This window comes from Aquarana catesbeiana, linkage group LG12, assembly GCF_042186555.1.
Source record: "Aquarana catesbeiana isolate 2022-GZ linkage group LG12, ASM4218655v1, whole genome shotgun sequence".
In the NCBI taxonomy this organism is placed as follows: domain Eukaryota; kingdom Metazoa; phylum Chordata; class Amphibia; order Anura; family Ranidae; genus Aquarana; species Aquarana catesbeiana.
In genome coordinates, this window is record NC_133335.1 from 48,524,108 (window position 1) to 48,548,572 (window position 24,465).

At 42.6% G+C, this 24,465-nt stretch overlaps 1 protein-coding gene across 1 annotated transcript in view; it reads right to left on the reverse strand.

The window, feature by feature from the left end:
• The window catches only part of EFTUD2 (elongation factor Tu GTP binding domain containing 2), a 57,095-nt gene that overhangs the window by 5,820 nt on the left and 26,810 nt on the right, over positions 1 to 24,465 (reverse strand). The window contains exons 15-24 of the mRNA XM_073607719.1: positions 16,693 to 16,820; positions 12,434 to 12,627; positions 10,447 to 10,558; positions 9,125 to 9,265; positions 7,946 to 8,047; positions 6,173 to 6,255; positions 5,915 to 6,001; positions 4,298 to 4,424; positions 2,892 to 2,979; positions 172 to 290 (exon numbers count right to left, since the gene is read on the reverse strand). Coding sequence (XP_073463820.1) covers positions 172 to 290; positions 2,892 to 2,979; positions 4,298 to 4,424; positions 5,915 to 6,001; positions 6,173 to 6,255; positions 7,946 to 8,047; positions 9,125 to 9,265; positions 10,447 to 10,558; positions 12,434 to 12,627; positions 16,693 to 16,820 — 1,181 coding nt within the window. The remainder of the gene's footprint in view (positions 1 to 171; positions 291 to 2,891; positions 2,980 to 4,297; positions 4,425 to 5,914; positions 6,002 to 6,172; positions 6,256 to 7,945; positions 8,048 to 9,124; positions 9,266 to 10,446; positions 10,559 to 12,433; positions 12,628 to 16,692; positions 16,821 to 24,465) is intronic.

The window sequence follows — 24,465 nt, forward strand, 5'->3', positions numbered from 1 at the left end:
GTCCACATACGTATTATGCTTTGAATAATCTGCACAACTTGTTTAATCTATTAGCATGAGGAATGTGATATATGTGGGCATTTTCTGAATAAAATAGGACAATAACCACTTGTATAACTTTATGATGGCTTGGAGGGGATTACAATATGCAGATGCAAAACAAGAGCTCACCATAAGGAAGGCAGAGTATACCACTCTGCGGGCTGTAGGAATGATCTGTCCCCCACCGCGGTGCAAAGGCTCCTGTGCAATCACAGCATCCAAGATCTTGAATTTCACATTCCTGATCACTGAGAGAGAGAGACAAAGGAAGAGTGTATTCAAAAGGCGAGTAACAGAGTACGGGTCGACCAATATTGTTTTTTTCAGCGCCGACACGGATACTGATTTTTTGGCTGCCTTTCAGGCAGAAAGAAGGTTTTTTTTAATCACTTTTATTGTTGTTGCAAGGAATGTAAACATCCCTTGTGACAGTAATAAGCAGTGACAGGTACTCTTTATGGAGGGATCCGGGGTCTTTAACCCTTTCACGACTAAGCCTATTTTTGAAATTTGGTGTTTACAAGGTAAAATCCATATTTTTTGCTAGAAAATTACTTAGAACCCCCAAAACATTACATATATTTTTTAGTAGAGAATCTAGAGAATAAAATGGAGATTGTTGCAATATTTTATATCACACAGTATTTGTGCAGCGGTGTTTTAAACGCAATTTTTTGGGAAAAGGGACATTTTCATGAATTTTAAAAAACCCAAACAGTAAAGTTACCCCAATTTTTTTGTACAAAGTGAAAGATAATGTTACGCTGAGTAAATAGATACCAAACATGTCACGCTTTATAATTGCACACACTCATGGAATGGCGACAAACTACGGTACCTAAGAATTTCCATGGGCGACGCTTTAATTTTTTTTTTTACGGTTACCAGGTCAGAGTTACAGAGGAGGTCTAGTGTTAGAATTATTGCTCTCACTCTGACGATCGCGGCGATACCTCACATGTGTGATTTGAACACCGTTTACATATGGGGGAGCGACTTCCCTATGCGTTTTCTTTGCTGCGTGAGCTCGCGGGGACGGGGGCGCTTTAAAATTTTTTTTTTTCTTATTTATTTTTATATTTATAAATTGTGTTTAAAAAAAAAACGTCCCCTCCCGCTCCTCCGGTATAACAGCCAGGCGGCTTTTAGCCGCATCGTTGTTATACTCGGATAGCCGATCGCCCGCTCTAAACAACGGTACCGGGATGATGCCTGCAGCTGCATCCCGGTATAACCCCGGAAAGCCGAGTACGCACAACTGCGTATGCTCGGCGGGAGGGGGTTCTGCGTTTTTGAATACTTTCTATTTTTCAAAACTGGCGCCTGTAGGATTCCAGTAATCTGGAAGTGATGTCATGACATCGCTTCTGGGTTACTAGATCCGAGACCAGAGATCCGGCTTTGTTCAGGTCTCCGGCCAGCCGGCAGACGTGCCGGCTGGTCGCTCGGGCCTCTTGGTGGGACGGGAAACCCAGGCAGAGCGGCAGGACGACGTCCCCTCCCGCTGCTTGTGATAATGGCTGAGCGGCTGCTTAACCGCATTGGTTATTACAACAAAGCTGACCGTCCACTCTAAGAACAGTACCGGGGTGATGCCTGTAGCTGCAGGCATCACCCCGGTACAACTCCTTGCTGCAATATCGCTATGTTTCTGACCGATACTGATACTTTTAAAAATGTGAATATCGCCCCCCACCCCCCCCGATAATCGTTCGACCCCTATAACAGAGGGTGCATTTCAGAAAAGCACAAAATTGATCGTATTATTGTAAGCAGTTATTCAACCCCTAAGACAGTGGCTTTGGCCTTATTAGGATACACCTCCAGAACTGCAGCCAGTCCCTTGGCATTTAGGTTAAAATGTATCTATATATCTTTTTTTGATTTTGGATAGAGTGGAGGTGGCTGACAGCGATCAGTTTATTTTTATGTCTGTGTCCCTTTGAGCAGTCTTACCTTCAGACACAACAGGAAGTCGGGGGAAAGCTCACTAAAGTGAGAGGAAACTTCCTCTTAGTTGTCACCTAAACAGGTGTCCTCATTGAAAGATTTTCTCCTTATTCTACTTCCATTGACAACTGTAACATTCTAGACTTCCTGTCTGCCCAAGTAATGATCAAGTAATAAAGAGGGTGAGTATCCCCATTAGGGGCATAGGCAGCAATAATACTCTGAAAGGGGCTTTAGCTATTCCCAAATCTAAATAAAATAAATATAAAAAGTTCTCGCTATAAATACACTTTAATGAGCAATATAGGCATGCAGAAATGTCCTTTTCAGGCATGAGGTTCAGCACAAGCAAAGTTTCCCTTATTAAAGTCTAGTAACTGGGTAAATATTTCAAAACACTCTTAGGGAAAATGTTCAAGCCAGAGGAAATCTTTAATATTGCATCAACAGTTACAGCATTATCTAGAGCAGGGGGTAGGTGAACCTGGCCCTCCAGCTGCTGTGGAACTACAAGTCTCATGAGACACTGCAAGATTCTGACAGCCACAGACATTATTCCCAGAGGCATGATAGGATTTGTAATTTTACCACAACTAGAGTGCCAAGGTTGCCTACCCCTGATTTAGAGCTTCCTGGTAGGTCTGTCCTGTTTGGAATTTATGTACATCTTCATAGACAGAGTACTCCCCTGTAGTGAACAAGTGTGCTAATTATCTACTGTGCATGGTAAATGTGTATAAACATTGTTTATCCCTACCCTAGCTATAACATCAGAAGAATGCTTAATTCTTGCCAGAGACCATTTTGCATCCTTTTGTCCACAAAAGTAAAGATTCTGAACATAGGATAATTAAAAAAAAAATTAGAATATGGTTTTATCGCCTTGTTCTAATACTCACGTTCATCACAGAGAGGCCCCTCTCTCGTACCCCACTGGAATCCTTGAACTATACTGTCCTTTACTGAACTCAGCAGAGCTTTGTCCACCTGAAAAAAAAACAAAAAAAGCAGAAGCGGTGAATGTGTGTGCGCAGCTGATTTTTACACATGTAAACTAACATCACAATGTATTCTATACAGAAAAAGCAGAGCTAGGACAGTATGAAAATTCTTCTGATCATCTGGAGTGTGTATTTGCAATAGAGAGGCTATTTTAAAAAAAGGACAGGAGGATCATCTGACAGTTTACTGATAATGACTTACTTTAAACGGTTTTCAATAGGTTCCCTAAAATCTAATAACTATTTAAAGCACGGAATCTTGCTATTTAAAAACTGACACATACTGATGGACACTAATAGGCACTGATGAATGGACTCCTTGGTTGAATGTTTAGGAAACATTGGGCTCAACGAAGCTTCACCCTGACAGGTAAAAATTTACCTTAAAGTGGAACTGAACGCTATAAAGATGTCCTCAAAAAAGGCAGGCAGAAGCAAAGGATTGGTCACCAGCTGACCTTTCCCCCATGACTAAATTTCCATGCCTTGTCTCTCTATATGGAGGCAGCCATCCTTATACAGTACAGGCAGAGCTTTGTTTCCCTATGTCAGAGCTTCCAGCAAGGAGAAAAATTAGTGGTACAGTAATGATATCCTCAAATCTTGCTGCAATTCTAGTGAGACTACCAGTCAGAGGCAGCAGTGCCTGGGATCTCACACAGCAGATATACAGATATGAAGCTGCAGGTACAAGAGTAACTAAGCACCCTCACATATAAGGAAGCACACTGCTATTTTTTAGGAGAAATTCAAGACAAAGGGTACATTTTTCAGGGTAATGTTTATGCACAATTAACACTTCTGGATGTTACCTATAACATAGCAAAACCTAAGTTAGACTTTAATGTGAGTGATATTATTACTGGAGTTTCTGATGATGGCCAGACCTTAGCACACCAAAGGGTGCTTAACAGTTTGACCTGTGTGCTAATCTTATAAACAAAGCACACCTTGGGTTAGAGAGCGGTATCTTTTTTTTTTTATAAATGTATCCACAAAGATCTTTTAATGTGCGTGTGTATATTAGAGATAGATAGATATCTACACACATACTATATATATATATATATATATATATACACACACACACACACACATTATATATATATATACATATATATATATATATATATATATATATATATATATATATATACACACACACACACACACACATACACCCTACATTTTTTTAATTAGTTCCTCCTAAAGAGTTCCTTTCCATTAATTCAACAATTACTTTGTTTTGCTGTTGCTTGTCATTCCTCCACATATAGCACATATGGTTGCAGACAGACACATACCTCAGATGGCAGAGTATCATCTACCAAAATGTTGGGTCCAGTAGTGTCTGGTCCAAATGCCCAGATAGAACGGGCAGCCAGCAAATCCCAATCATATTTTGTCTGGAAAAATTCTCCTAGTTTCTTCCTGTTGATCAGCAATATAAAGGGAGAACAGCAGCTAGTAATGTGACCCCTCTATTAAAAATATTGCAATTTCCAATTCATGCAGTTTACTTGGAGTGCCACTTCTGCAATACCACATTTAACCAGCAGATGGAACTAAAGCTCAACATTGAAACTACATGTGGCAAAGCAATGACATTAAAAAATATCTGTGAGCTTCTATTTTTTTTCCCCAACCTCGAAAATTGTTTTAAAACATTAGAAATCAAAATGATAAAGTGGTGACTGTTAGGTATATTTGAAGATGCTGAGCTCTCTACTAGGGCTCAATAGGTTTCTCAGATTTTTACTCTATTGTGCCAGGAAAACTAAAGCTTTACACTGGATATACACAGATTACCTAAATGTTGGCTTGTGAAAAAAATAGATCAGAACCTACCACTCTACAAATTAATATATGAAGCGAGGGGATGTCCAGGGAAGTTCCTTAAAGTCTGGGGTCCCAGGATAGAGTGAGAAGATACCAGTGACTCCCTCCTGCACTTGATTTCCGACCCCCCACTTTAATTCGCCCTGTCACCCCATTGATCTGTAGAATAATACTCAGTATATGACTATACTGTTATGTAATGAAGGACCAAGGATGTGATGTGCTGGACCATTTGGGGCAATAGAGTGTCTGATTGCTCCTGCGTGAGCAGCGGTGTAGGTGAGCAACCTTAGTTCGCAGGTAACACTGACTACTATGATACAGTGTTAATTTTGGCAGCAATTTCAATTTAGTTTTAGTCTTAGGACTAAAATGGCATTTTAGTTTTAGTCCCATTTTAGTCTTCTTCGATTGTTTTAGTCGTATTTAGTCGACTAAATCTCCAGTACATTTTAGTCAACTAAAACTCATTTTAGTCATCTAAAATCTAATCGGTATAATTAAATTGTAATGCATTAGTTAACATATCTCTACAATTTCCAAACTCATTATATACTGCATGAGCGAAAAATCTCATATATTATTTAAGGTATTGAGGTATGAAAATGCACTACAGACCAGTGTTAATTTTGAAGTCAAATTTCAATTTAGTTTTAGTTATTTGACTAAAATGCCATTTTAGTTTTAGTCATCTCAATTGTTTTAGTCGACTAAAATAGTATTCATTTAGTCGACACAATTAACACTGCTGTGATAGGACAGTTTTAGTTCTTTTGGTTGATGTTTTTGCTTTACTTTTTCTTGTTTATCATTTATAGGAACTCTGTCAATTTGTCATGTGATGTTGCGGAGCATCTTCATGTTTGAGTTTTCATATTGTATGATACTATTCATGACTCTGTACTACTTTCAGTGTCAACATGTTTTCTGTCTGATGTGCACATTTTCTTGAATAAACCAAGTTAAAAAAAAAGAAAAAAAGAAATCAAAATGGCAGGAGCAGAAGTCTTGAACTATATTTGTAAATGATCAAAGAACAGTGATGCAGGAATAAACTCCACTTCATCCATTACAGAACTCACCTGTTCCAAGAGATCTGCACAACTTCATTTTCAATGTCTTCAGCCAGCCCTTTCTCCAGTGGTTCTGCAATCATTGTGATCTTATTCCTTCACACAAAAGAATACATATCAGCAATAACTAAGAGTCCATATGTTCAAGATAAGAACAAAACAACAGTTCTTACTATGACTAGAGAGACTGACAAAAAGTTAATGAAAAAGCTACCATAAAGCTGGAACACAAGGTTTACACATGAATACTGAAAAATCAATACTTACTTCTTATTAGGTGTCTCAGCAAAGCACTTTAGTGATGAGGTTTCCACAACAGTCTCACAAAATGTCACCACAGGATCAGCCACCTGCAGAGCCAGAAAAAAGTAACATTGATCTCAAAAAGAACCTTCTGTCAGACCATTCACCTCAACAGCTTCCCAGTATATTATATGTGCATTAAACCTATTTTTGGTATGTTATTTATCTGTAAAAGTCTCCCTTTTGTAGACATCCGACAGCTCTGAAACTGCTGTTGGACACCAACATCTTTGATGTGAAGTCAGCAGCCCCAGCAGATTCAGAGCTGTCACTCCAGTGTCACACTATAGTATTCTCCTTCACTCCAACCCCAGCAGCCCTGTCGTGGATCTTAAACACACACCATTAAATGAGCGAGCGACTAAATCAGACCTAGCATCAGTCTCTGGCAGCCCTATGTACAGGAGAGCTCAGAATAGGAGAGGAAGAAGCCGTACAAGAAGCCAGTCAGTTGTGCTGCAGTATTCATAAAATGGAACATACTGATAGGAGGAGAGAGCAGAATGACCGACATATAAGCTCATCAGTCAACAGCTTCTCCTTTCACTGTCCAGTCACACGCTGGGGGAGGGACAAGACCTGTAGATGTTACTTAAGAGCATTAGAGGAAAATAGGGTCTTTTGACGTGTGACAAACGAATATTCGTATACCATGCGAGAAATGGATAAAAGGACTCACATAGCATAATAATGTAAACACTGGTTTATTATAAAATATCAAAAATAGACTCACATATTAGAAGATCATCAAAAGCACAAAAATCGAGTAGCGGTAATTGTGAAGGGTCCATCGCTACTCGATTTTTGTTTGTGGCCTTCTATTGGAATATTACTTTCTATGCTGTACGGATAACTGTGGATGTTGAACTGCCATCTTGGTTTGGAAGTCATTGAGGATATCTGAGAAGACGCATCATTCTGACCAGTTGGTCTCTAAGCCTTTTTGAATTTGACGACGTAAGTCCTCTCAAGTCAACAACCTCTGATAAGCCTCTCGATGTCTTCGGTGACGGCTCCTTTACCACCAACAGCTTTCCTGCTCACTTTTGTTGCCTCCAAGCCTCTACATAGCTATTCTATTTACCTATTTGATCCAGTTGATCCCTCAGCCTTTGCGACTTGGTTGACATAAGTCTTTCCAAGTCATTTACCTTTGGTAAGCCCCCTAAGACCCTGGGTGGTGGCTTTCTCACTTTTTCTTATTATTTTCAACAACATTGGTGGACTTTCGATATACGGTTTCTTGGTGGTGTCAATTCCATCTGAACTTTTTGGACTTTATTGTTTTTTATTTTGAATTCCTGTTTACATCCTCTGTATACCATATATGTACTACACATAGTGTATTATATTTAGCTCATACTAATATTGCATTGTGGTTTTTCACATCTGTTCACAGTATGTACACTGTATTTGTACCATATAGAGTACATCATGTTTTTTTTATGTTAACACTCAATTGTATGTTATTCACTTGATTTGTGTTTAAAACAGTAGTTAGCGGTTTGCCTGGAGGTTAGTATATGGCTGCTGATGGAAATTCTTTTCATGCAATGTTTTTGTTATTCAAAAGCAAGCTTGATGCCTGTTCTGATGACAAATATAAAAGCCACCTATTCAGCCATCAGTAAAAGGAAATGCCACAAAACTAAAGAGAAAACAGAGGAACAGCCTGGACAGCATTTTAATTTGTTCCTATAAGAAACAGGTCACGTTACTTTTAATGGCCACACTCACCTTAATGTCAATCTCTGAATACATCTTGCGGAGGTCGTGCATTACACAGTCCAAGTACAGCTCTCCGGTACCCAGAATGACGTGCTCCCCAGACTCCTCCACCTAGACACATGTATAAAGTTACTGCAGCAAAAAATGTATAATACAGGAGCAGCACTGTATGACTCAAGACTTCAGTCCCTAAATTTAAAGTGCTGGCCCTCTACAGCACATTCTGGTGTTCACCATGTCAGGTAAGCTCCCTCTAATAACTACTGACTAATGGTGGAAACCATCTACAGAAGGGGGTGCCGGTCCGTGACCTGTTGGGGGCCAGGCTGAAGGGCGGTTGGCAGCAGCTCAGTCTCTATTGGGAGCCGCTTTTATTGCCGCCTGGGCTCTGCCTCTTGTTTCTTCCCCTCCATGAGAGCTGGTCTTCTCCAAAATGGCGGGGAGACCAAATCACCAGTTCTGACCCTGGACCTCTAGTGGCAGCGCTGGCGATTCAGCAGGAACATGGAGGTCTCATAATGGGCCATGCAGGAGACACCTTGCAGTCAGGCCCCTCCACACCATCCACTCAGAGCCTGGCCAAATCAAGACCCAGGTGGGACTCGGCTGTTGTTGGTCGGCAGCAGGGGACCTGTATGTGTTTGCTGTGCCCCGGGGCGTTAGAAGGATAGCAGTCGCCACTTATTAACAGGGGGAGGAGCTTCACTCACTCGCCGCTTACCCCCTGCTGTGCGACAATTGAATATAACAGCCCTTCATCATAGCTGCACAGCAGGAGGTGAGCGACAGGGAAGCGAAGCTCCGCCCCTGTCAAAAAGTGACGGCTGCTCTCATCCTTTTAACGCCCCAGGGCACAGCAAACACATGGATGCAGGAGCCTGGTGATCTGAGCTGCTCGGTGAGCTTTGTGCAGTGATTCATTTAATGTTTCAACAGGAGTCTCTGTGCAGTCAAACCTTTCTGCTAATGATCTGTAAAATACAGACTGCACAGAAATTCCTGTTAAAACCCCATCAGTGAGTAGCAACAATATCACCCAGCCCCCCCCCCCCCCCCCCCCAGAAGATTGGCCGCATGATACTGGATACTGGCACCGAAAAGTTTGGGGACCGCTGATCTACAGGATAAGTCGTTGTGACAAACTTGCAGCAGACACAGCCAATGAAAGATAGCAGAAAGGCAAGTTACCTTGGTGGTGAGCGAAGGGTAACTCTTGTTAACTTTTCTTAATCCATCTAACATCTTTGGCAGTTCTGATGGGTTCACGGGCTCCACAGCAATCTTGATGACTGACGTGGTATTGAACTTTAATGGCCGGAAAATCTGAGCCTAGAAAAAATTTAAAGTGTACAAAACGTTACCATCCTGATTGCTGTTAGTTTGCAATATTACATATTCCAGAACTCCATATTCAAAGTGTAACTCCAGCTAAGTCTTTCTTTTCTTTCAATTTTGGATAGTAAGTGAAGGGTTAGAAACTCCGTCAGAGTTTTATTGCTTTCTCAATGGATACATTTTTCTACAATTCCTCTTCCAGAGATTTAACAGGAAGTAGAAATCTTCTTAAAATGTATTGAAATTCTATAACAGCCATCCTTGCTGAAAGACTTCTCCTCTGCTAATGTTCTGGAGACAATCTTAACATTTTGCAATTTCCCTAAGTTATAAATGGTTCCAAACAGTACTCTATACATGGATACTCCTATTGGTCAGGACGGTGGCATGTTGATCAGCTTTCCAGTTTATGCAACTGAAAACCCATTTAACCACTTGCAGACCACCCGCAATGTAGTACAAACGGGCGGCCTGCAAAGGAAAAGTGAAGTACCCATATACCTCTGCCTGCTTCTGGGTTTAGGGTGCGCTTATGCGCCCCGCTCCTCCCCAGCACCTGCTGTGAATGTACACAGCGGGAGACTGTCACCAAGTCCTGGCCAATGATTCACGCCCGGGACCTGCTGATCGGCTGTGTACAATCACTGCGTGTCACTGGTGATGTCAGTGACAATGGCAGTTAGTCAGCTCCCCCCAGCTTCAGTTAGTGTCCGATTTTCCATCGCAGTCCCATTATAAAAGTCGCAGATCACTGCCATTAATGGTATTAAAAAAAAATAAAAAATTCCAGTATATATACACATCATAGTTTGTTGGCGCTATAGCTTTCACACGAACCAACTGATTTTTTTTTTTTACCAAAGCCATGTAGCAGAATACATTTTTGGACCAAAATCTATGAAGAAATTTTTATTTTTTACTGGATACATTTTCAGCCTTTCATTTATATCGCAAATAGAAAGCCCAGTGGTGATTCAAATACCACCAAAAGAAAGCTCTATTTGTGAGAAAAAAATTGTAATGTAAATTTTGTTTGGGTACAGAGTTGCATGACTGTGCAATTACCAGTTAAAGTAGCGCAGTGCTAAATATAAAAAAATTACCTAGTCACAAAGGGGGTAAAATCGTTCAGAGTGCAAGTGGTTAAATAAGCCAGACATTGGCCTCATATTTACCTCCTCATTGCCCCGTGGCTCAGTGATTGTGGCAGTCTTCACAATTGGCTGGTCCGCTCCCTCAATAAGAATCCAGTTTCCAGCTGGCACTCTGTTCACTTCAATTTGATACCTGTAAAGAACAGAACACGGTCACCTCTTGCAGGATGGCGAGTGCAACTAACCTCACAATGTAACAGTGTTGGAAGCTTTGTCTCTGGCCAGTAGTGGGGCCTAGGTATAAAACTGAACAGGCGTTACTGGATAACAAATGATCCGAGAAGGATACATTATTATGGTATAGGTATATTATTATATTTGTTAGGTTAACACATTCTAAGTAACATGTAGATGTAACACTAACAGATATTTATTACCCGTATTTTCCGCACTATAAGGCGCACCTAAGAGCCTTATATTTTCCTCCAAATCGGCCGTGCGCCTAATCATCCGGTGCGCCTTATGTGTGCACTGAGTTCAAAAATCATTTCCGGCTCTGACACAGGGACGTACGCTGACAGCGATAAACCAACCACTCCACTTTAAAGGAGAACTACAATCTAAGCAGATCCATCAAACCCCTTTTACACCTGGGCAATAGCACACTGTTGATGCGCTCTGAGTCTCCGCCTGGAGCCACATCATGTGGGTTCCTACTCCAGTGCTACTTGGCTGGTGTGTATATCGCTGTGTGAGCGGAGCGCCCCGATCTCAGTGAGACTACTGACTATCCCCGTACGGACCGGGAAGTCATTCGTCCCTTTACATGAACTGTATCTCCAGCGCAGTGTGGCCGGTGTTTCTCCTACCTGTGAGCTGGCCGATCTACTTTTGGTGATACCGCTGATCATTCCTGCAGGGACCAGTAAGTTTTTTATATTTGATTTTGTCTGGACATACTTAGCTGGAATTCCCATAAGGATATTTGTTTGCAGGATGACTATACACCACCTACTTTGGCATTGTCTGCAGATACCGGACATTAAAGCAAGCTTTCATTGAAGGACATATACACAGGCCTGGGTAAGGGTAGGGCATTTACCCCCCACAGCTTTTGTTTGCTCACCACTGAGCTTATTTGCTTAATTAGTGTTGTGGCATTATTCCCTCCCGTGTTTTGCCTTTTCATCGGTGGACTTTCACTATCATTCAAGACCATTTGTTGCATTTGTTGCAGCCCGGCATGCTTGATGGCGAAATTGCCCAGCTGTTCAATTCAGACACAGAAGATGAGGACTTTGATGGATTTGTGGGAGAAGATTGATTAAAAAATAATGTGAGTGTATTGTTAAATAGTAGAATAAAGTACAAGTAAACTCAGTGTTTTGCTTCTGTTACCTTTTTTTTTGTAGACCGTATGTTTTAGCATGCGCTTTATAATTCAGTGCGTCTTATGTATGGGTCAAGTACAGAAATAGTCCTCGTTATTGAGACTGCGCCTTATAATCTGGTGCGCCTTATGGTGCGTAAAAATACGGTACTTCTCACAGAGAGAACAGTACCCCCCCTCCCTGCCAATGCCGTCATCTGAATTTCTCCTCAGAAGGCTAGAGCCATCTATTCATGCAAAATCCAGGTTCAGCATCTTCTTCCCGCACTGAGATGCTGGCTCAAGGATACCACAATCATCTATATTCTGGTGTTTGTGCGGCGTGTTCACAAAGGTTGTACATTGATCAGCCCCTGCTGCAGCCTTTTTCCTTGTTACAATGAATAAGTGATCACTGGGGGAGAGAAGACTAAGGAAAGGTTTCCTTCTACCTTCAACAGACTGATGACAACATGTCAGTCTAAGACTAACTAAACTGGAAATTTGGGACTGCTTTTTATTGATAAAAAAATACAGCTTATACAGTTAGTGTATATTGTGACATGCCAGGAATGTAATCAAGTCTTAATGAATTAATCAAGGGCCACATTAACTTTTCATGGATAACAGATGCTTTTAGTCTACACAGCCCAGAACAGAGAATGCATGTGAGTTAAAAGTTTGTTTTTGTGGACTCACCTGGCCACGGACACCCACAATCTTCCCACAGTGCAGATCTGGGAGTCCTCTTCATCTTCTAAAGTGTAATTCTCACCCAACACTTTCACTGCCTGCCCGGCATGAATGGTGCCACTCAACACCCGGCCAAAGGCATGGAACTGCACCCCGTCATCTGTACTGTACATCTTGGTGGTGTGACACATTAGAGGTCCCTAATACATACAGCACAGACAAATATTACAGATCAGACAAAGCAGGCAGGAATGTCATTCTTCAAAGAAGGACAATCATCTTTTCACACAAAACTATTGTGCACTTATCTTACAACAAAACAGACTACTTATATAATCACATTATTTAAAAGGTAATGCAGTGCAAAAAACAGGATTTTATTTCTCCACTGAGTGACACAGGAACTTTTTAGATCTTAATTCCATTTCTCTGACATTGTTTCATGTAACACTAATATTTAGGGTGCTCCCCTACAACATCTGGGTCAAAGCTACATTGTCTGACAGTCTCTACAGCAGTCTGACAGAGCTTGCACCGACTGTTCCCTCTTCCGGAGGTTATCCAAGTATTACACAATGAAGAATGCCACGACAGCACAGTAGGGATAATACTGAGACTAACACCTTGGTGAACACGCAAGGTTCAGATGAGGGGACAAAGGTCAGGGACACACACTGAAAATGTAGGGACCCCACAGGAAAACACGGGAAACGTTAATGTCCACAGAAGCCAGAAAGTCTATCTAGTGAAGGGAGGAAGGAACAGATTTTGTAAAATTCATGCACAATTTCTGGACCCTGAATAAAGACATTCAGAGCTTTGAGATTCAAGATGGGACAAATGTCTTCTTTGGGTTTGGGAACAGCAAACAAGCTGGAGTAAAACTCCTGAAACAGACTTGCCAAAGGAATTAGGGCAATGACACTAAGTGGCAAATGAGGTTTAATGTTGACAAATGCAAAGTTATGCACTTGGGGCGAAGAATATGCATGCATCACACATACTAGGGGGAGCAAAACTGGGGGAATCAATGGTGGAGAAGGATCTGGGGGTTTAGTAGATAAATAAGCTTAATAATAGCGAGTAATATCAAGCTGTGGTTTCCAAAGCGAGCAAAGTCCTTCCTTGTATTGAGAGGTATGGACTCCAGAGAGATATCATTTTGCCCCTGTACAAATCATTAGTAAGACCTCATCTGGAATATGCAGTTCGGTTTTGGGCACCAGTTCTCAAAAAGGATATCAGGGAACGTGCAGAGAGGAGCAACCATACTGATAAGAGGCTTGGAGGAGCTCATCTATGAGGAAAGATTAGAGGAATTGAATTTATTCTCTCTTGAGAAGAGGAGATTAAGAGGGGATATGATCAACATGTACGAATACATAAGGGGTCCATATAGTGAACTTGGTGTTGAGTTATTAACTTTAGGGTTATCACAAAGGACAAGGGGGCACTCTTTACATCTAGAGGAAAAGAGATTTCATCTCCAAATATGGAAAGGTTTCTTCACGGTAAGAGCTGTGAAAATGTGGAATAGACTCCCTCCAGAGCTGGTTCTGTCCAGCTCAGTAGATTGTTTTAAGAAAGGCCTGGATTCTCTCCTAGATACACATAATATAAATGGATACTGACATTTATAGGTAAAGGTGATCCAGGGAATATTAGATTGCCTCTTAGGGGATCAGGAAGGAATTTTTCCCCCTGCTGGAACAAATTGAACATCCTTTGCTGGGATTTTTTGCCTTCCTCTGGACCAATTGTGAATGTAGGATTGTATCATTTTTTTTTCTTTATTGGATAAACTTGATGGACTTGCGTCTTTTTTTAACCCAAGCGTAGCACTGGATATAATTATAATACAATATAACGGTGGTGAACTGAAAATATTGAAAAATGAAACATATAGACATGTAATATTTGAGTGAAAATATGAACATGTGATATATGATGTGGAGAGTCAGCCTGGGGCAGGGTTAAGAAGGGGTTAATTGAAGACGGCAGGTACCTCCCCCTTCAGACCTGCTTATTACCAGGCTGAGTTGAAAATTTCAGAGAGGAGAAGTGTGTTTGAAGAGAGATGGCTGTTGAGCTATCAAAGCTGAGAGGAGCTTGAAGCTGGAAGGACCTGTTACCTATGACTTGAGCCTGCTGGGTGAGCTTGCCTGAACTGGGACTTTGCTATGTTCTATGCCATGGATCCTCAAACTAAGGCCCTCCAGCTGTTGCAGAACTACACATCCCATGAGGCATTATAAAACTCTGACATTCACAGACATGACTAGGCATGATGGGAATTGTAGTTCCTGAACACCTGGAGGGCCGCGGTTTGAAGACCCCTGTTCTATGCTGTGGCTGGGATGCTGAGCATTATTTAAAAGGACTGTCTTATACTGCTAAGAAGAGTTTTTGTGATGTTTGAACTGCCTATAAAAAGACAAAGCTTGACAATTTTCTGTTGCTTTTTGCTGAATAAAGCCTTTTAAGTTGACTGAACTGTCTGAGCCGGCTTGTCACCCCCTGATCCCTTACAATGAGTACAATAATCATGTGCACAGGAAAAGCAATCAGTGAAGATGAAGTCCAAAAAGTGAAGGACAAAATATAAACACCAAATTGGTGAACTTCCTAATAAGTGTGTCCATCAAATAGCTGACTTTAAGATCTTCTATAGGGATAGTAATGATGCAGCAGGGTGAATTGAAGCTGGCTGTAGAGCTGTTAAAACAGGGAAGTCCTCTATTGGAAAGATATAGATATATACGCTAACCAGACAAGGTGGACCCACTTGCCAGCGGCAGTGGGTCAATCGAGCTCGTAATGGCCGAAAGCCTGGCTTTCGGCCATTAAGTGCTCGATTGACCCACTGCCACTGGCAAGTGGGTCCACCTTGTCTGGTAAGAGTGGTAGTATGCTAGTAGTAGGAGGGTTTATCCTGGGCTTGAATCCTCCTGTAAGTGGCAGTATAACTAAAAGGTTAAAGACTTCCTGTGTCCCTCAGTGGCTGAGAAAGAAATAAGATTTTGGCATCCTGAGTTACATTTATTTATCTAAAGCTAGCATAAAGAAATAAACCACATAATAAATTCCTATATCTGCAGCCTAATATTTTGCTGGTCAAGCTTAGGACACAGTATGCCCTGTAGGAAAATTGAGAGAAAAGGCTTAGTGAATTTCTCTTGGCAGGAAAAAAAAAAGTTATATTTACAGAACACCAAGTTATACGCTGTAAAATTTGACAGTCACCCTTCTATGTGCAATGTTCAGTGGTCTCCCTGCTTGATAACACTTAATTTCATGCAGTGTTAATTTTGTCGACCAAAACATTTTAGTCGAATAAATGAATATTATTTTAGTCGACTAAAACTAAAACAACTAGGATGACTAAAATACGACTAAAACTAAAATGCCATTTTAGTCAAAAGACTAATGCCCCGTACACATGGTCGGACTTTGTTCGGACATTCCGACAACAAAATCCTAAGATTTTTTCCGACGGATGTTGGCTCAAACTTGTCTTGCATACACACGGTCACACAAAGTTGTCGGAAAATCCGATCGTTTTAAACGCGGTGATGTAAAACATGTACGTCGGGACTATAAACGGGGCAGTGGCCAATAGCTTTCATCTCTTTATTTATTCTGAGCATGCGTGGCACTTTGTCCGTCGGATTTGTGTACACACGATCGGAATTTCCGACAACGGATTTTGTTGTCGGAAAATTTTATCTCCTGCTCTCCAACTTTGTGTGTCGGAAAATCCGACCGTGTGTACGGGGCATTAGACTAAGACTAAATTGAATTTGACTTCAAATTAACATTGGTCTGTAGTGCATGTTCCTACCTCTATGTCATAATAAAAAACATATTAGATTTTTCACTCCAGCAGTATATAATTAGTTTGGAAATTGTAGAGAAATGTTAACTAATGCATTACAATTTAATTACACCCATTAAATTTTAGATGACTAAAATGTACTGGAGATTTAGTCGACTAAATATGACTAAAACTAAAACAATTGCAGAAGACTAAAATGGGACTAAAACTAAAATGTAATTTTAGTCCTAAGACTAAAACTAAATCGAAATTTGCTGCCAAAATTAACACTGATTTCATGAGTCAAGTCTGCATTCTGAGCACCTTTTTTTTGCTGTGCCCATAACAGTGGAGACGTGGAACCTTGGGACATACAAAAGCATAGCACAAAGCATATCTGAAGCTGCATTGTAAAATTGTTCTTAAAATGGAGGGATCATTATGAACTCACATCTGAATCACACTGGCTCATTTCTTCTCCTAGGTCACAATCGATGCCTCCAGTGTATGTGTGCTCAATCTTGGCTCTCGCACCACTCTTAGGTGAAGGGATGTGCTGGACACACATATCCACAAAACCTTAAATTGTGGAAGAAGGAAGAAAAAAAAGACAAATGAAGATGGCTACAGAAGAGATCGGCAAATCTGCAACACATGACCCTAGCCTGATAATAATAAACCACCCACCAACCCACTTCGCCTTGCCCCCGGCACGGAAATTCCTAAACACAATTTTTCACACAGGTAAATTGACAAATATAAAGGTCCAAGTCCAGTTTTCTGCAAATTTGGCAAAGGCTTTACCACTTCCCGCCCGGCCCATAGCAGATGATGGCCGGGCGGTGGTTCAGTTATCCTGACTGGGCGTCAAATGACGTCCAGCAGGATAACATACCTCCGCGCGCCCGCAGGGGCGCACATCGCAGCGATCGGTGGAGCGGTGTGTCAGTCTGACACACCGCTCCACCGATCTTGGTAAAGAGCCTCCGGCGGAGGCTCTTTACCACGTGATCAGCCGTGTCCAATCACGGCTGATCACGATGTCAATGGGAAGAGCCGTTGATCGGCTTTTCCTCACTCTCGTCTGCCAGACACGAGTAGAAGAGAGCCGATCGGCGGCTCTCCTGACAGCTCCCCTCAGATCACCACACTGGACCACCAGGGATCACCACTAGGACCACCAGGGAAGGGGGCAACATGTGGATGGCCATCCACATGTGCCCAATCTGTGCCAATCAGTACCCACAAATGGGTACTGATTGGCACCATTATATAGCAGTGATGCCCAGCAATGCCACCCTTAGGGGCATCAGTGCCATCAGTGTCCATCGGTGCCACCTGTCAGTGCCCATCCGTGCCCACCCATCAGTGCACATCCGTGCCACCTATCAGTGCCACCCATATGTACCCATCAGTGCCACCCATAAGTACCCATCAATGCCACCCACGAATGCCCATCGGTGCCACCTATGAGTGCCCATCAGTGCCGCATACCAGTGCCACCTATCAGTGCCCATCAGTGCCGCCTATTAGTGCCCGTCAGTGCCACCTCATCAGTGCCACGTCATTGGTGCCCATCAGTGCCGCCGTATCAGTGACCATCAGTGCAGCCATATCAGTGCCCATCATTGAAGAAGAAAACGTACTTATTTCCAAAAAATTTTAACAGAAACAAAGAAAAACTTGTTTTTTTTCAAAATTTTCGTACTTTTTTATTTGTTGCGCAAAAAATAAAAACCGCAGAGGTGATCAAATACCATCAAAGGAAAGCTCTATTTGTGGGAACAAAATGATCAAAAATTGTTTGAGTACAGTGTAGCATGACTGCGCAAATGTCATTCAAATTGCGACAGCGCTGAAAGCTGAAAATTGGCCTGGGCGGGAAGGTTTCTAAGTGCCTGGTATTGAAGTGATTAAAGGACACCTGTTCTGATGCCGCGTACACACGACCCGACTTTACGGCATACTTGGTCCGGCTTTACAATCACTTTAACTCTACAACATAAAAATACATTTTAGACAACAGTCTGTTTCCAACTTTGTGACAACCGTTTGGGGAAGTGGCCCTTTTGTGCTCCAGCATGACTGTGCCCCTTTGTAAAAAAAAAGACAGCTCCATAAAAACTTGGTTTGACAAGCCTGGAGTCGAGGAACTTGAGTGTCTTGCACAGAGCTCTGGCCTCAGCCCTACTAAACACCTTTGTGGTAAAATGGAATGTCAACTGCAAGCCAGATATTCTCATTTAGTACCTCAACAGACACACTTCAAAATCTCATGGAAAGCCTTCCCAGAAGAGTGAGGGCTGCTAAAGACCGCAGTTCTGTAATTAGGGCTGTTACTGATTAAAATTTTCGTGTTCGATTAATCGATTTTTTTTAATTAATTGATTAATCGACTATTTTCAATTATAACGCACATACAGATCCTGGATAAATCTATGTAAAAAATGGGTTTTGTCCAGTATGGCATAGAATGAGAATAGGATGTATTTGCTCATATTGTCCATCTGAAGAACTTATTTTAAATTTCAATCATTTTCCTGCAGTATATGTAATTCATTGAACCTGATGAATAATGCAGTTTTTATGACTGAGTACTCCTCCACTAGTACACCGCTGTATTAGCTCCCCAGTTCTCAGCAGTCCAGGAAGACCGAATCACCTGGGTGGTGTGTCAACAGGAAGTGAGGTCGGTGGAGCGCAACACGCACAGTGCATGCGCCTCATCGCCTAACACTTCCTAATGGCTAGATAGCAAATGATGGCAATCACGGAAGGACAAACCTCCGTGATGACGCATCGGCCGGAAATGATGTTGGTGGAACGCAACGTCGATGTCCGTGACGTCAACGGATTTCCGACGGAACTCCCTGAAGACCCGGAAGTGGGCGAAGAGGTGAGTACCGATCAAAAGAATTTTGATCGGAGGGAGATGACGTGTGAGGAGTAGGGGAGGAGCTACGCGGTGGGGCGGTGGAGGACGGAGGAGGAGAGCATGGTGAAAATAGCAGCGTGAGGTGAGAGCCGATCGACCTTGCTGGACAGGAGCCCAGAAAACAGGAAGCGGCGACGGCTGACAGCGCTAAGATCCTAGGTACAGGGAGCGAGTGGAACCGGAGCTTAAGCTGGAGACAGCAGCGACTGTCTGCCCTCTACAAAGGAGACTCGCCCGGATGCCTTGCATACCTTGTATCCTGAAGAGCTGAAGCCGGCCAGGAGTTGAGGTGTCCGTGGACGCTCGAGGCGCCGCTGCTCGCTCCGTCGCCCGCCCCCGCCCCCCCCCCCCGGAGGAGATCGGAGGAAGGACCTGAGACACCCCTCCCCTTCAGCCTCTGCTATTCCCCCCTATCCTTATCCCTAACCCCCCGTTTACAGGGGAAGGGGGAGCCGGAAAAACAACAGGAAAGGAACTCTTTTTTTTTTTTTTTTTTCCCCTGCCACAGTGGAGGACAGCTTCCTGGAAAGCGCTTGGAGGGCCTTGGAGTTCGCAGCTGTTAAAGAGAACCACCCTATCCTCCAAGCAAAGGAAGTCCGGCTTGTTGACCCTGTGCCCCCAGCTACAAGACAGCTCCAGGTAGGACATTTTTTGAGATAAAATCTGTGCATACTGGAAATAAAGCCTGTTGCAGCTGTATGAAACAAATATAGGGGCACAGAGAGGAACATAGAGGCCTGAGACCTCATTCAAGGAGAGTGGAGGGGGGGAGAACCTGAGTATGAGAGGGCGCTCTACTAAAGCTGCTGAAGTAAAAAAAAACCCAGAGACAGCTTAAATACAAGCACTATCCAAAGATATATGACAGAAACGCAAAATAGAAGCCCAAGTATGGAAAACAAACAACAAAGTGCAAAAGAAAAAAAGAAGGACCCCAATAAAAATAAAGGCGCAACAGGAAATGGCGCTAGAGTACCAACTTCACCAGAGCCTGAAATAGGAACGAATGCAGAGCCAAATATGGATACCCTCCCTACAAAAACAGACATGCAGGATATGTTTATTAAACTAGAGAATGTATTGAAAGCAGAAATCCTGAATGTTAGAGAAGATTTGGGACACTTATTAAAAAGAGTGGAAAAAGTGGAGGATTTAACGGAGCAGTATGCAACAACGATTGAGGAACTGAAAAAACAGGTTAAAAACCTGAAATCGGATCATAGGGAAATGCTCCTTAAACTCGAAGAACAAGAAAACCAAAACAGAAGGCAAAACTTTAGAATTAGAGCCATCCCAGAGCAAGGGGGGGAGGATTTGCTTGCCATTATGAGGGAAATTTTTAATCCGGTTCTAGGAAGAAGCAAGGAAGAGGAGCTCAAAATAGAACGTGTCCACAGAATAAAAAAGCCCGCAAACGCCAGAGAAGATGCCCCCAGAGATGTGATTGCGAGGTTTCATTATTATGAGGAGAAGGAGAGGATTTGGAAAAATCTGAGAGGGGTTCGATCACTGAAATATAACAACCAAGACATCCAAGTCTTTACGGACCTTTCAGCTAAGACCCTCGCAAGGAGAAGACAACTAAAACCACTATTGGACACTCTAAGGGACGCTAATCTGAAATATAGTTGGGGCTATCCATTTGCCCTACTGGTGACAAGAGAGGGGAGGAGCTTCAGATTAAAACAGATGGAAGATCTACAGGACTTCTGCACAAACTTAAATATTAGAGTTCCTCAGGACATGGAGGGCAGGCTCTTTTGAGGGGGGGGGGGGGGCGAGTTTGGGGGGGGGGTGGGGGGCGAATATAAAACACCAGGACTAAAATGTGATACTTAGAAAGGATGCTTTCACCATGAAAGGGTTTTTATTTTTTCCGAACCCCCATCGCGGGAGCAACACCCTGCACACAGGGGGGCGTAGGCGGGAAGGTATCATGAGAGATGCCACGACCCTCAGCTTGGGAAACGGTGTGGGGAGGGGGGGGGGTGGGGGGCGGGGGAGCGGGAGGTGGGTGGGGGTGGGGGGGTTTCGGGGGGGGAGGGGGGGTGTGGGTGGGAGGAGGGGGAGGAAGGGTACCCGCAGACAGAGAGTACAACCCAAAAGATCTACCCTATGTGTTTTTACGCATCTATTTCCCTGTTTCTCTAGATCTGGAAAAAATCTAGGGGCATATATTCTCCCTTTAGGTTTTGCCTCTCTAGGCCCTACGGTTATAACTTCTGGTACTGCCTGGTGTCAGGGGAGAGGTCATACCCAGGGTAAGTTAAAAGGCTTCCAAAAGAGATGTGAGGGCGGAAACAAAGAGTAAATGACAATGGAAGTCAGATGCCTGTCGTATAATGTCAAAGGCCTCAACTCACCAGGGAAAAGGGGGAAGCTGAGTCAGGAATTACAGAGATTGGAGATCGACATAGCTTTCCTGCAGGAAACCCATCTAGTGTATGAGGAGGGTATTAAATTAACATCAAAAAGCCTTCCACTATGGATATATGGGGATTCCCCATCCAAAAGGGCAAAGGGGGTGGCCATCGGATTCTCGAAACAGATAAAATTTAATTTGTTAGATAAGAGAGTGGATCCAGAAGGACGATTTTTGTTTGTGAAAGGGAAAATTAATGAAAAAATTTATACTTTGGCAAATATATACTGCCCAAATAGAGATCCGATGGGGTACCTTGGCCGAATCCTGACTGGATTGGAGGAATATAAAGAAGGCGAGCTGATTTTAGCAGGAGACCTAAATTTTTGTATAGATCCAGCCTTGGATAGGTCGGCAGAATCCCACTGGGAGGATAAAAGGGCATGTGCCAGAATAGGGAAAAAACTACAAGCCCAGCAGTTGATTGATGTGTGGAGAGTGTTACATCCCAAGGAGAGGGACTATACATATTATTCACAGGTGCATAAGACCTATGCAAGGCTGGATTATTTCTTGGTGGAACATAGTTTGCTGGACTCAGTAAGAGCAACAAAAATTGAGGTTATGACCCTCTCAGACCATGCCCCAGTAGTTATGACATTATTATTTAAAGGCCTTTATAAGACCCCATATACCTGGCGCCTGAACGAATTCCTTATTAATAAAAAACAGGTTGTTGAAAGGGTCCAAAAAGAAATTGAGGGCTTTTTCCGCATAAATGAGACCAATGAGGTCCCGGCAACTATTGTGTGGGAAACCTTTAAGGCCTACATTAGAGGGATATTAATTTCAATTGGTGCAGGGGAAAAGAGGGAAAGAACGAAAAAACAAAAAGAATTGCTAGAACAAATAGCCAAGTTAGAACAAACCCATAAAAAAAGCAAGGAGGTGGGCAGAGAGGTATTAAAGGAACTAACAGTAAAAAGAGATGAGTTAAGAGACCTATTAGAGACAGAAGCCCTCAAAAGGATATATAAAAACAATAGGAACTACCATATACAGGGGAATAAAATAGGGAAACATTTAGCGGCAACCACCAAGAAGAAAAAATTGGAAAACTATATAGAGAAGGTGAAGGATAAAAAAGGGGAGATGAGACATTTAACAAAAGAAATAGCAGAAGAATTTCAAAAATATTTTTCCTCCCTCTACGCGGTTGAGCGAAAGGTAGAGCAGGAGGGGAAAAGAGAAAAAAGGGTAAAGGAATTTCTTAAAGAAGCTGCCCTCCCCACTCTGTCACAAATAGACTCACTGGAATTAGAAAAACCAATTTCAGAGGAGGAGGTCTTTAGAGCTTTGAAGCAATCCCCAGGGGGTAAGAGCCCTGGGCCGGATGGCTTCACGACCTATTTCTATAAAAAATTTAAATCAATCCTGGTACCTAGGCTCTGCCAGATGTGGAATGGCCTAGGAGACCAGGAAATGTGCAAGGACGCATTGCTGGCGGCAGTGACACTGATCCCCAAGGAAGGCAGGGACCGCACCCTATGCTCAAGTTACCGGCCGATTGCGTTGCTAAATGAAGACACCAAATTGTACGCAAAGGTCCTGGCTCTCCGCTTGAGAGAGAAAATGCCCCACCTGGTAAATCCGGACCAGGTGGGATTTGTACCCGGAAGAGAGGGAAGAGACAATGGGGTGCGGTCCCTGCTGGTACTGGAGGCACTTAAAGCCGGCAAATCCCCAGGGCTACTCCTGTCGATTGACGCCGAAAAAGCGTTCGACAGGGTAGACTGGGGATTTATGTTCAGTGCACTGGAGGAAATGGGAGTAGGGCCAGCAATGCTAAGAAGAATAAAAATCTTGTACAACCATCCTGCTGCTTTTGTTAGGGTGAATAACACTCCCTCCTCCTGTTTTATTATGCAAAATGGTACTAGGCAGGGCTGTCCGCTGTCCCCGCTCCTCTTTGTCCTGGCTCTGGAACCCCTCCTTAGCATAATCAGAAAACACCCTGACATAAGCGGATGTGTGGTAGGGGAGGAAGAGCACAAACTAGCGGCATTTGCCGACGATATTTTATTTTATATATCAAAACCCAGAATATCAATTCCTAATCTTCTAGCAATTATGGGGCGGTATAGTGCATTATCAAATTTTAAAATCAACATAGAAAAATCTGAAGCTCTAAAGATTAACATAAATAAACTAGAAGCCAGTAGATTAGCCGAGGTCTTCCGTTTCCCATGGAGGGACAACATAAAATATTTAGGAGTGAAATTAACGAGCTCTAGAAGGGACTTGTATAAAATAAATTATATACCCCTTTTAAACGAAATAAAAACGGAAATAAAAAGAATAGCCCATGGTACAGCCTCGTGGATGGGGCGAATAAATATAGCAAAAATGGTTCTTGCACCGAAAATATTATACAAAATGCAAATGCTCCCTATCCCAGTTCCCCGAGAATTTTTTAGGGTACTAACAGAGATGATAAATAAATATGTTTGGGGCCAAAAGAAACCGAGAATTGCGCACGGGGTGTTATGTAGAGAGAAAGCACGTGGGGGGTTAGCCCTCCCTGACTTTAGAAACTATTATAGAGCGATCGTAATAACACGGGCACTGGAGTGGGGTAAAAGTTTCAATACAAAAAAATGGGTAAATCTAGAAATAGGGTTAAGTAAGGTATCTTTGAACCAGATAATCTGGAACCCGCCACAGTATAGGGAGTTAGGCACAGAAACACACTATATTACACGTCACACACTTAAAGTTTGGGATCAGATTCACCAATTAAATGAGTGGGGCTACAATTCACCACTAATCTATTTAAAGAATAACCCGTTCTTCCCTCCAGGAATGGGGAAGATAGGAGGAAATTGGATTTCGGAAAAGGATACACAAATAAGACACATAATAAGTAG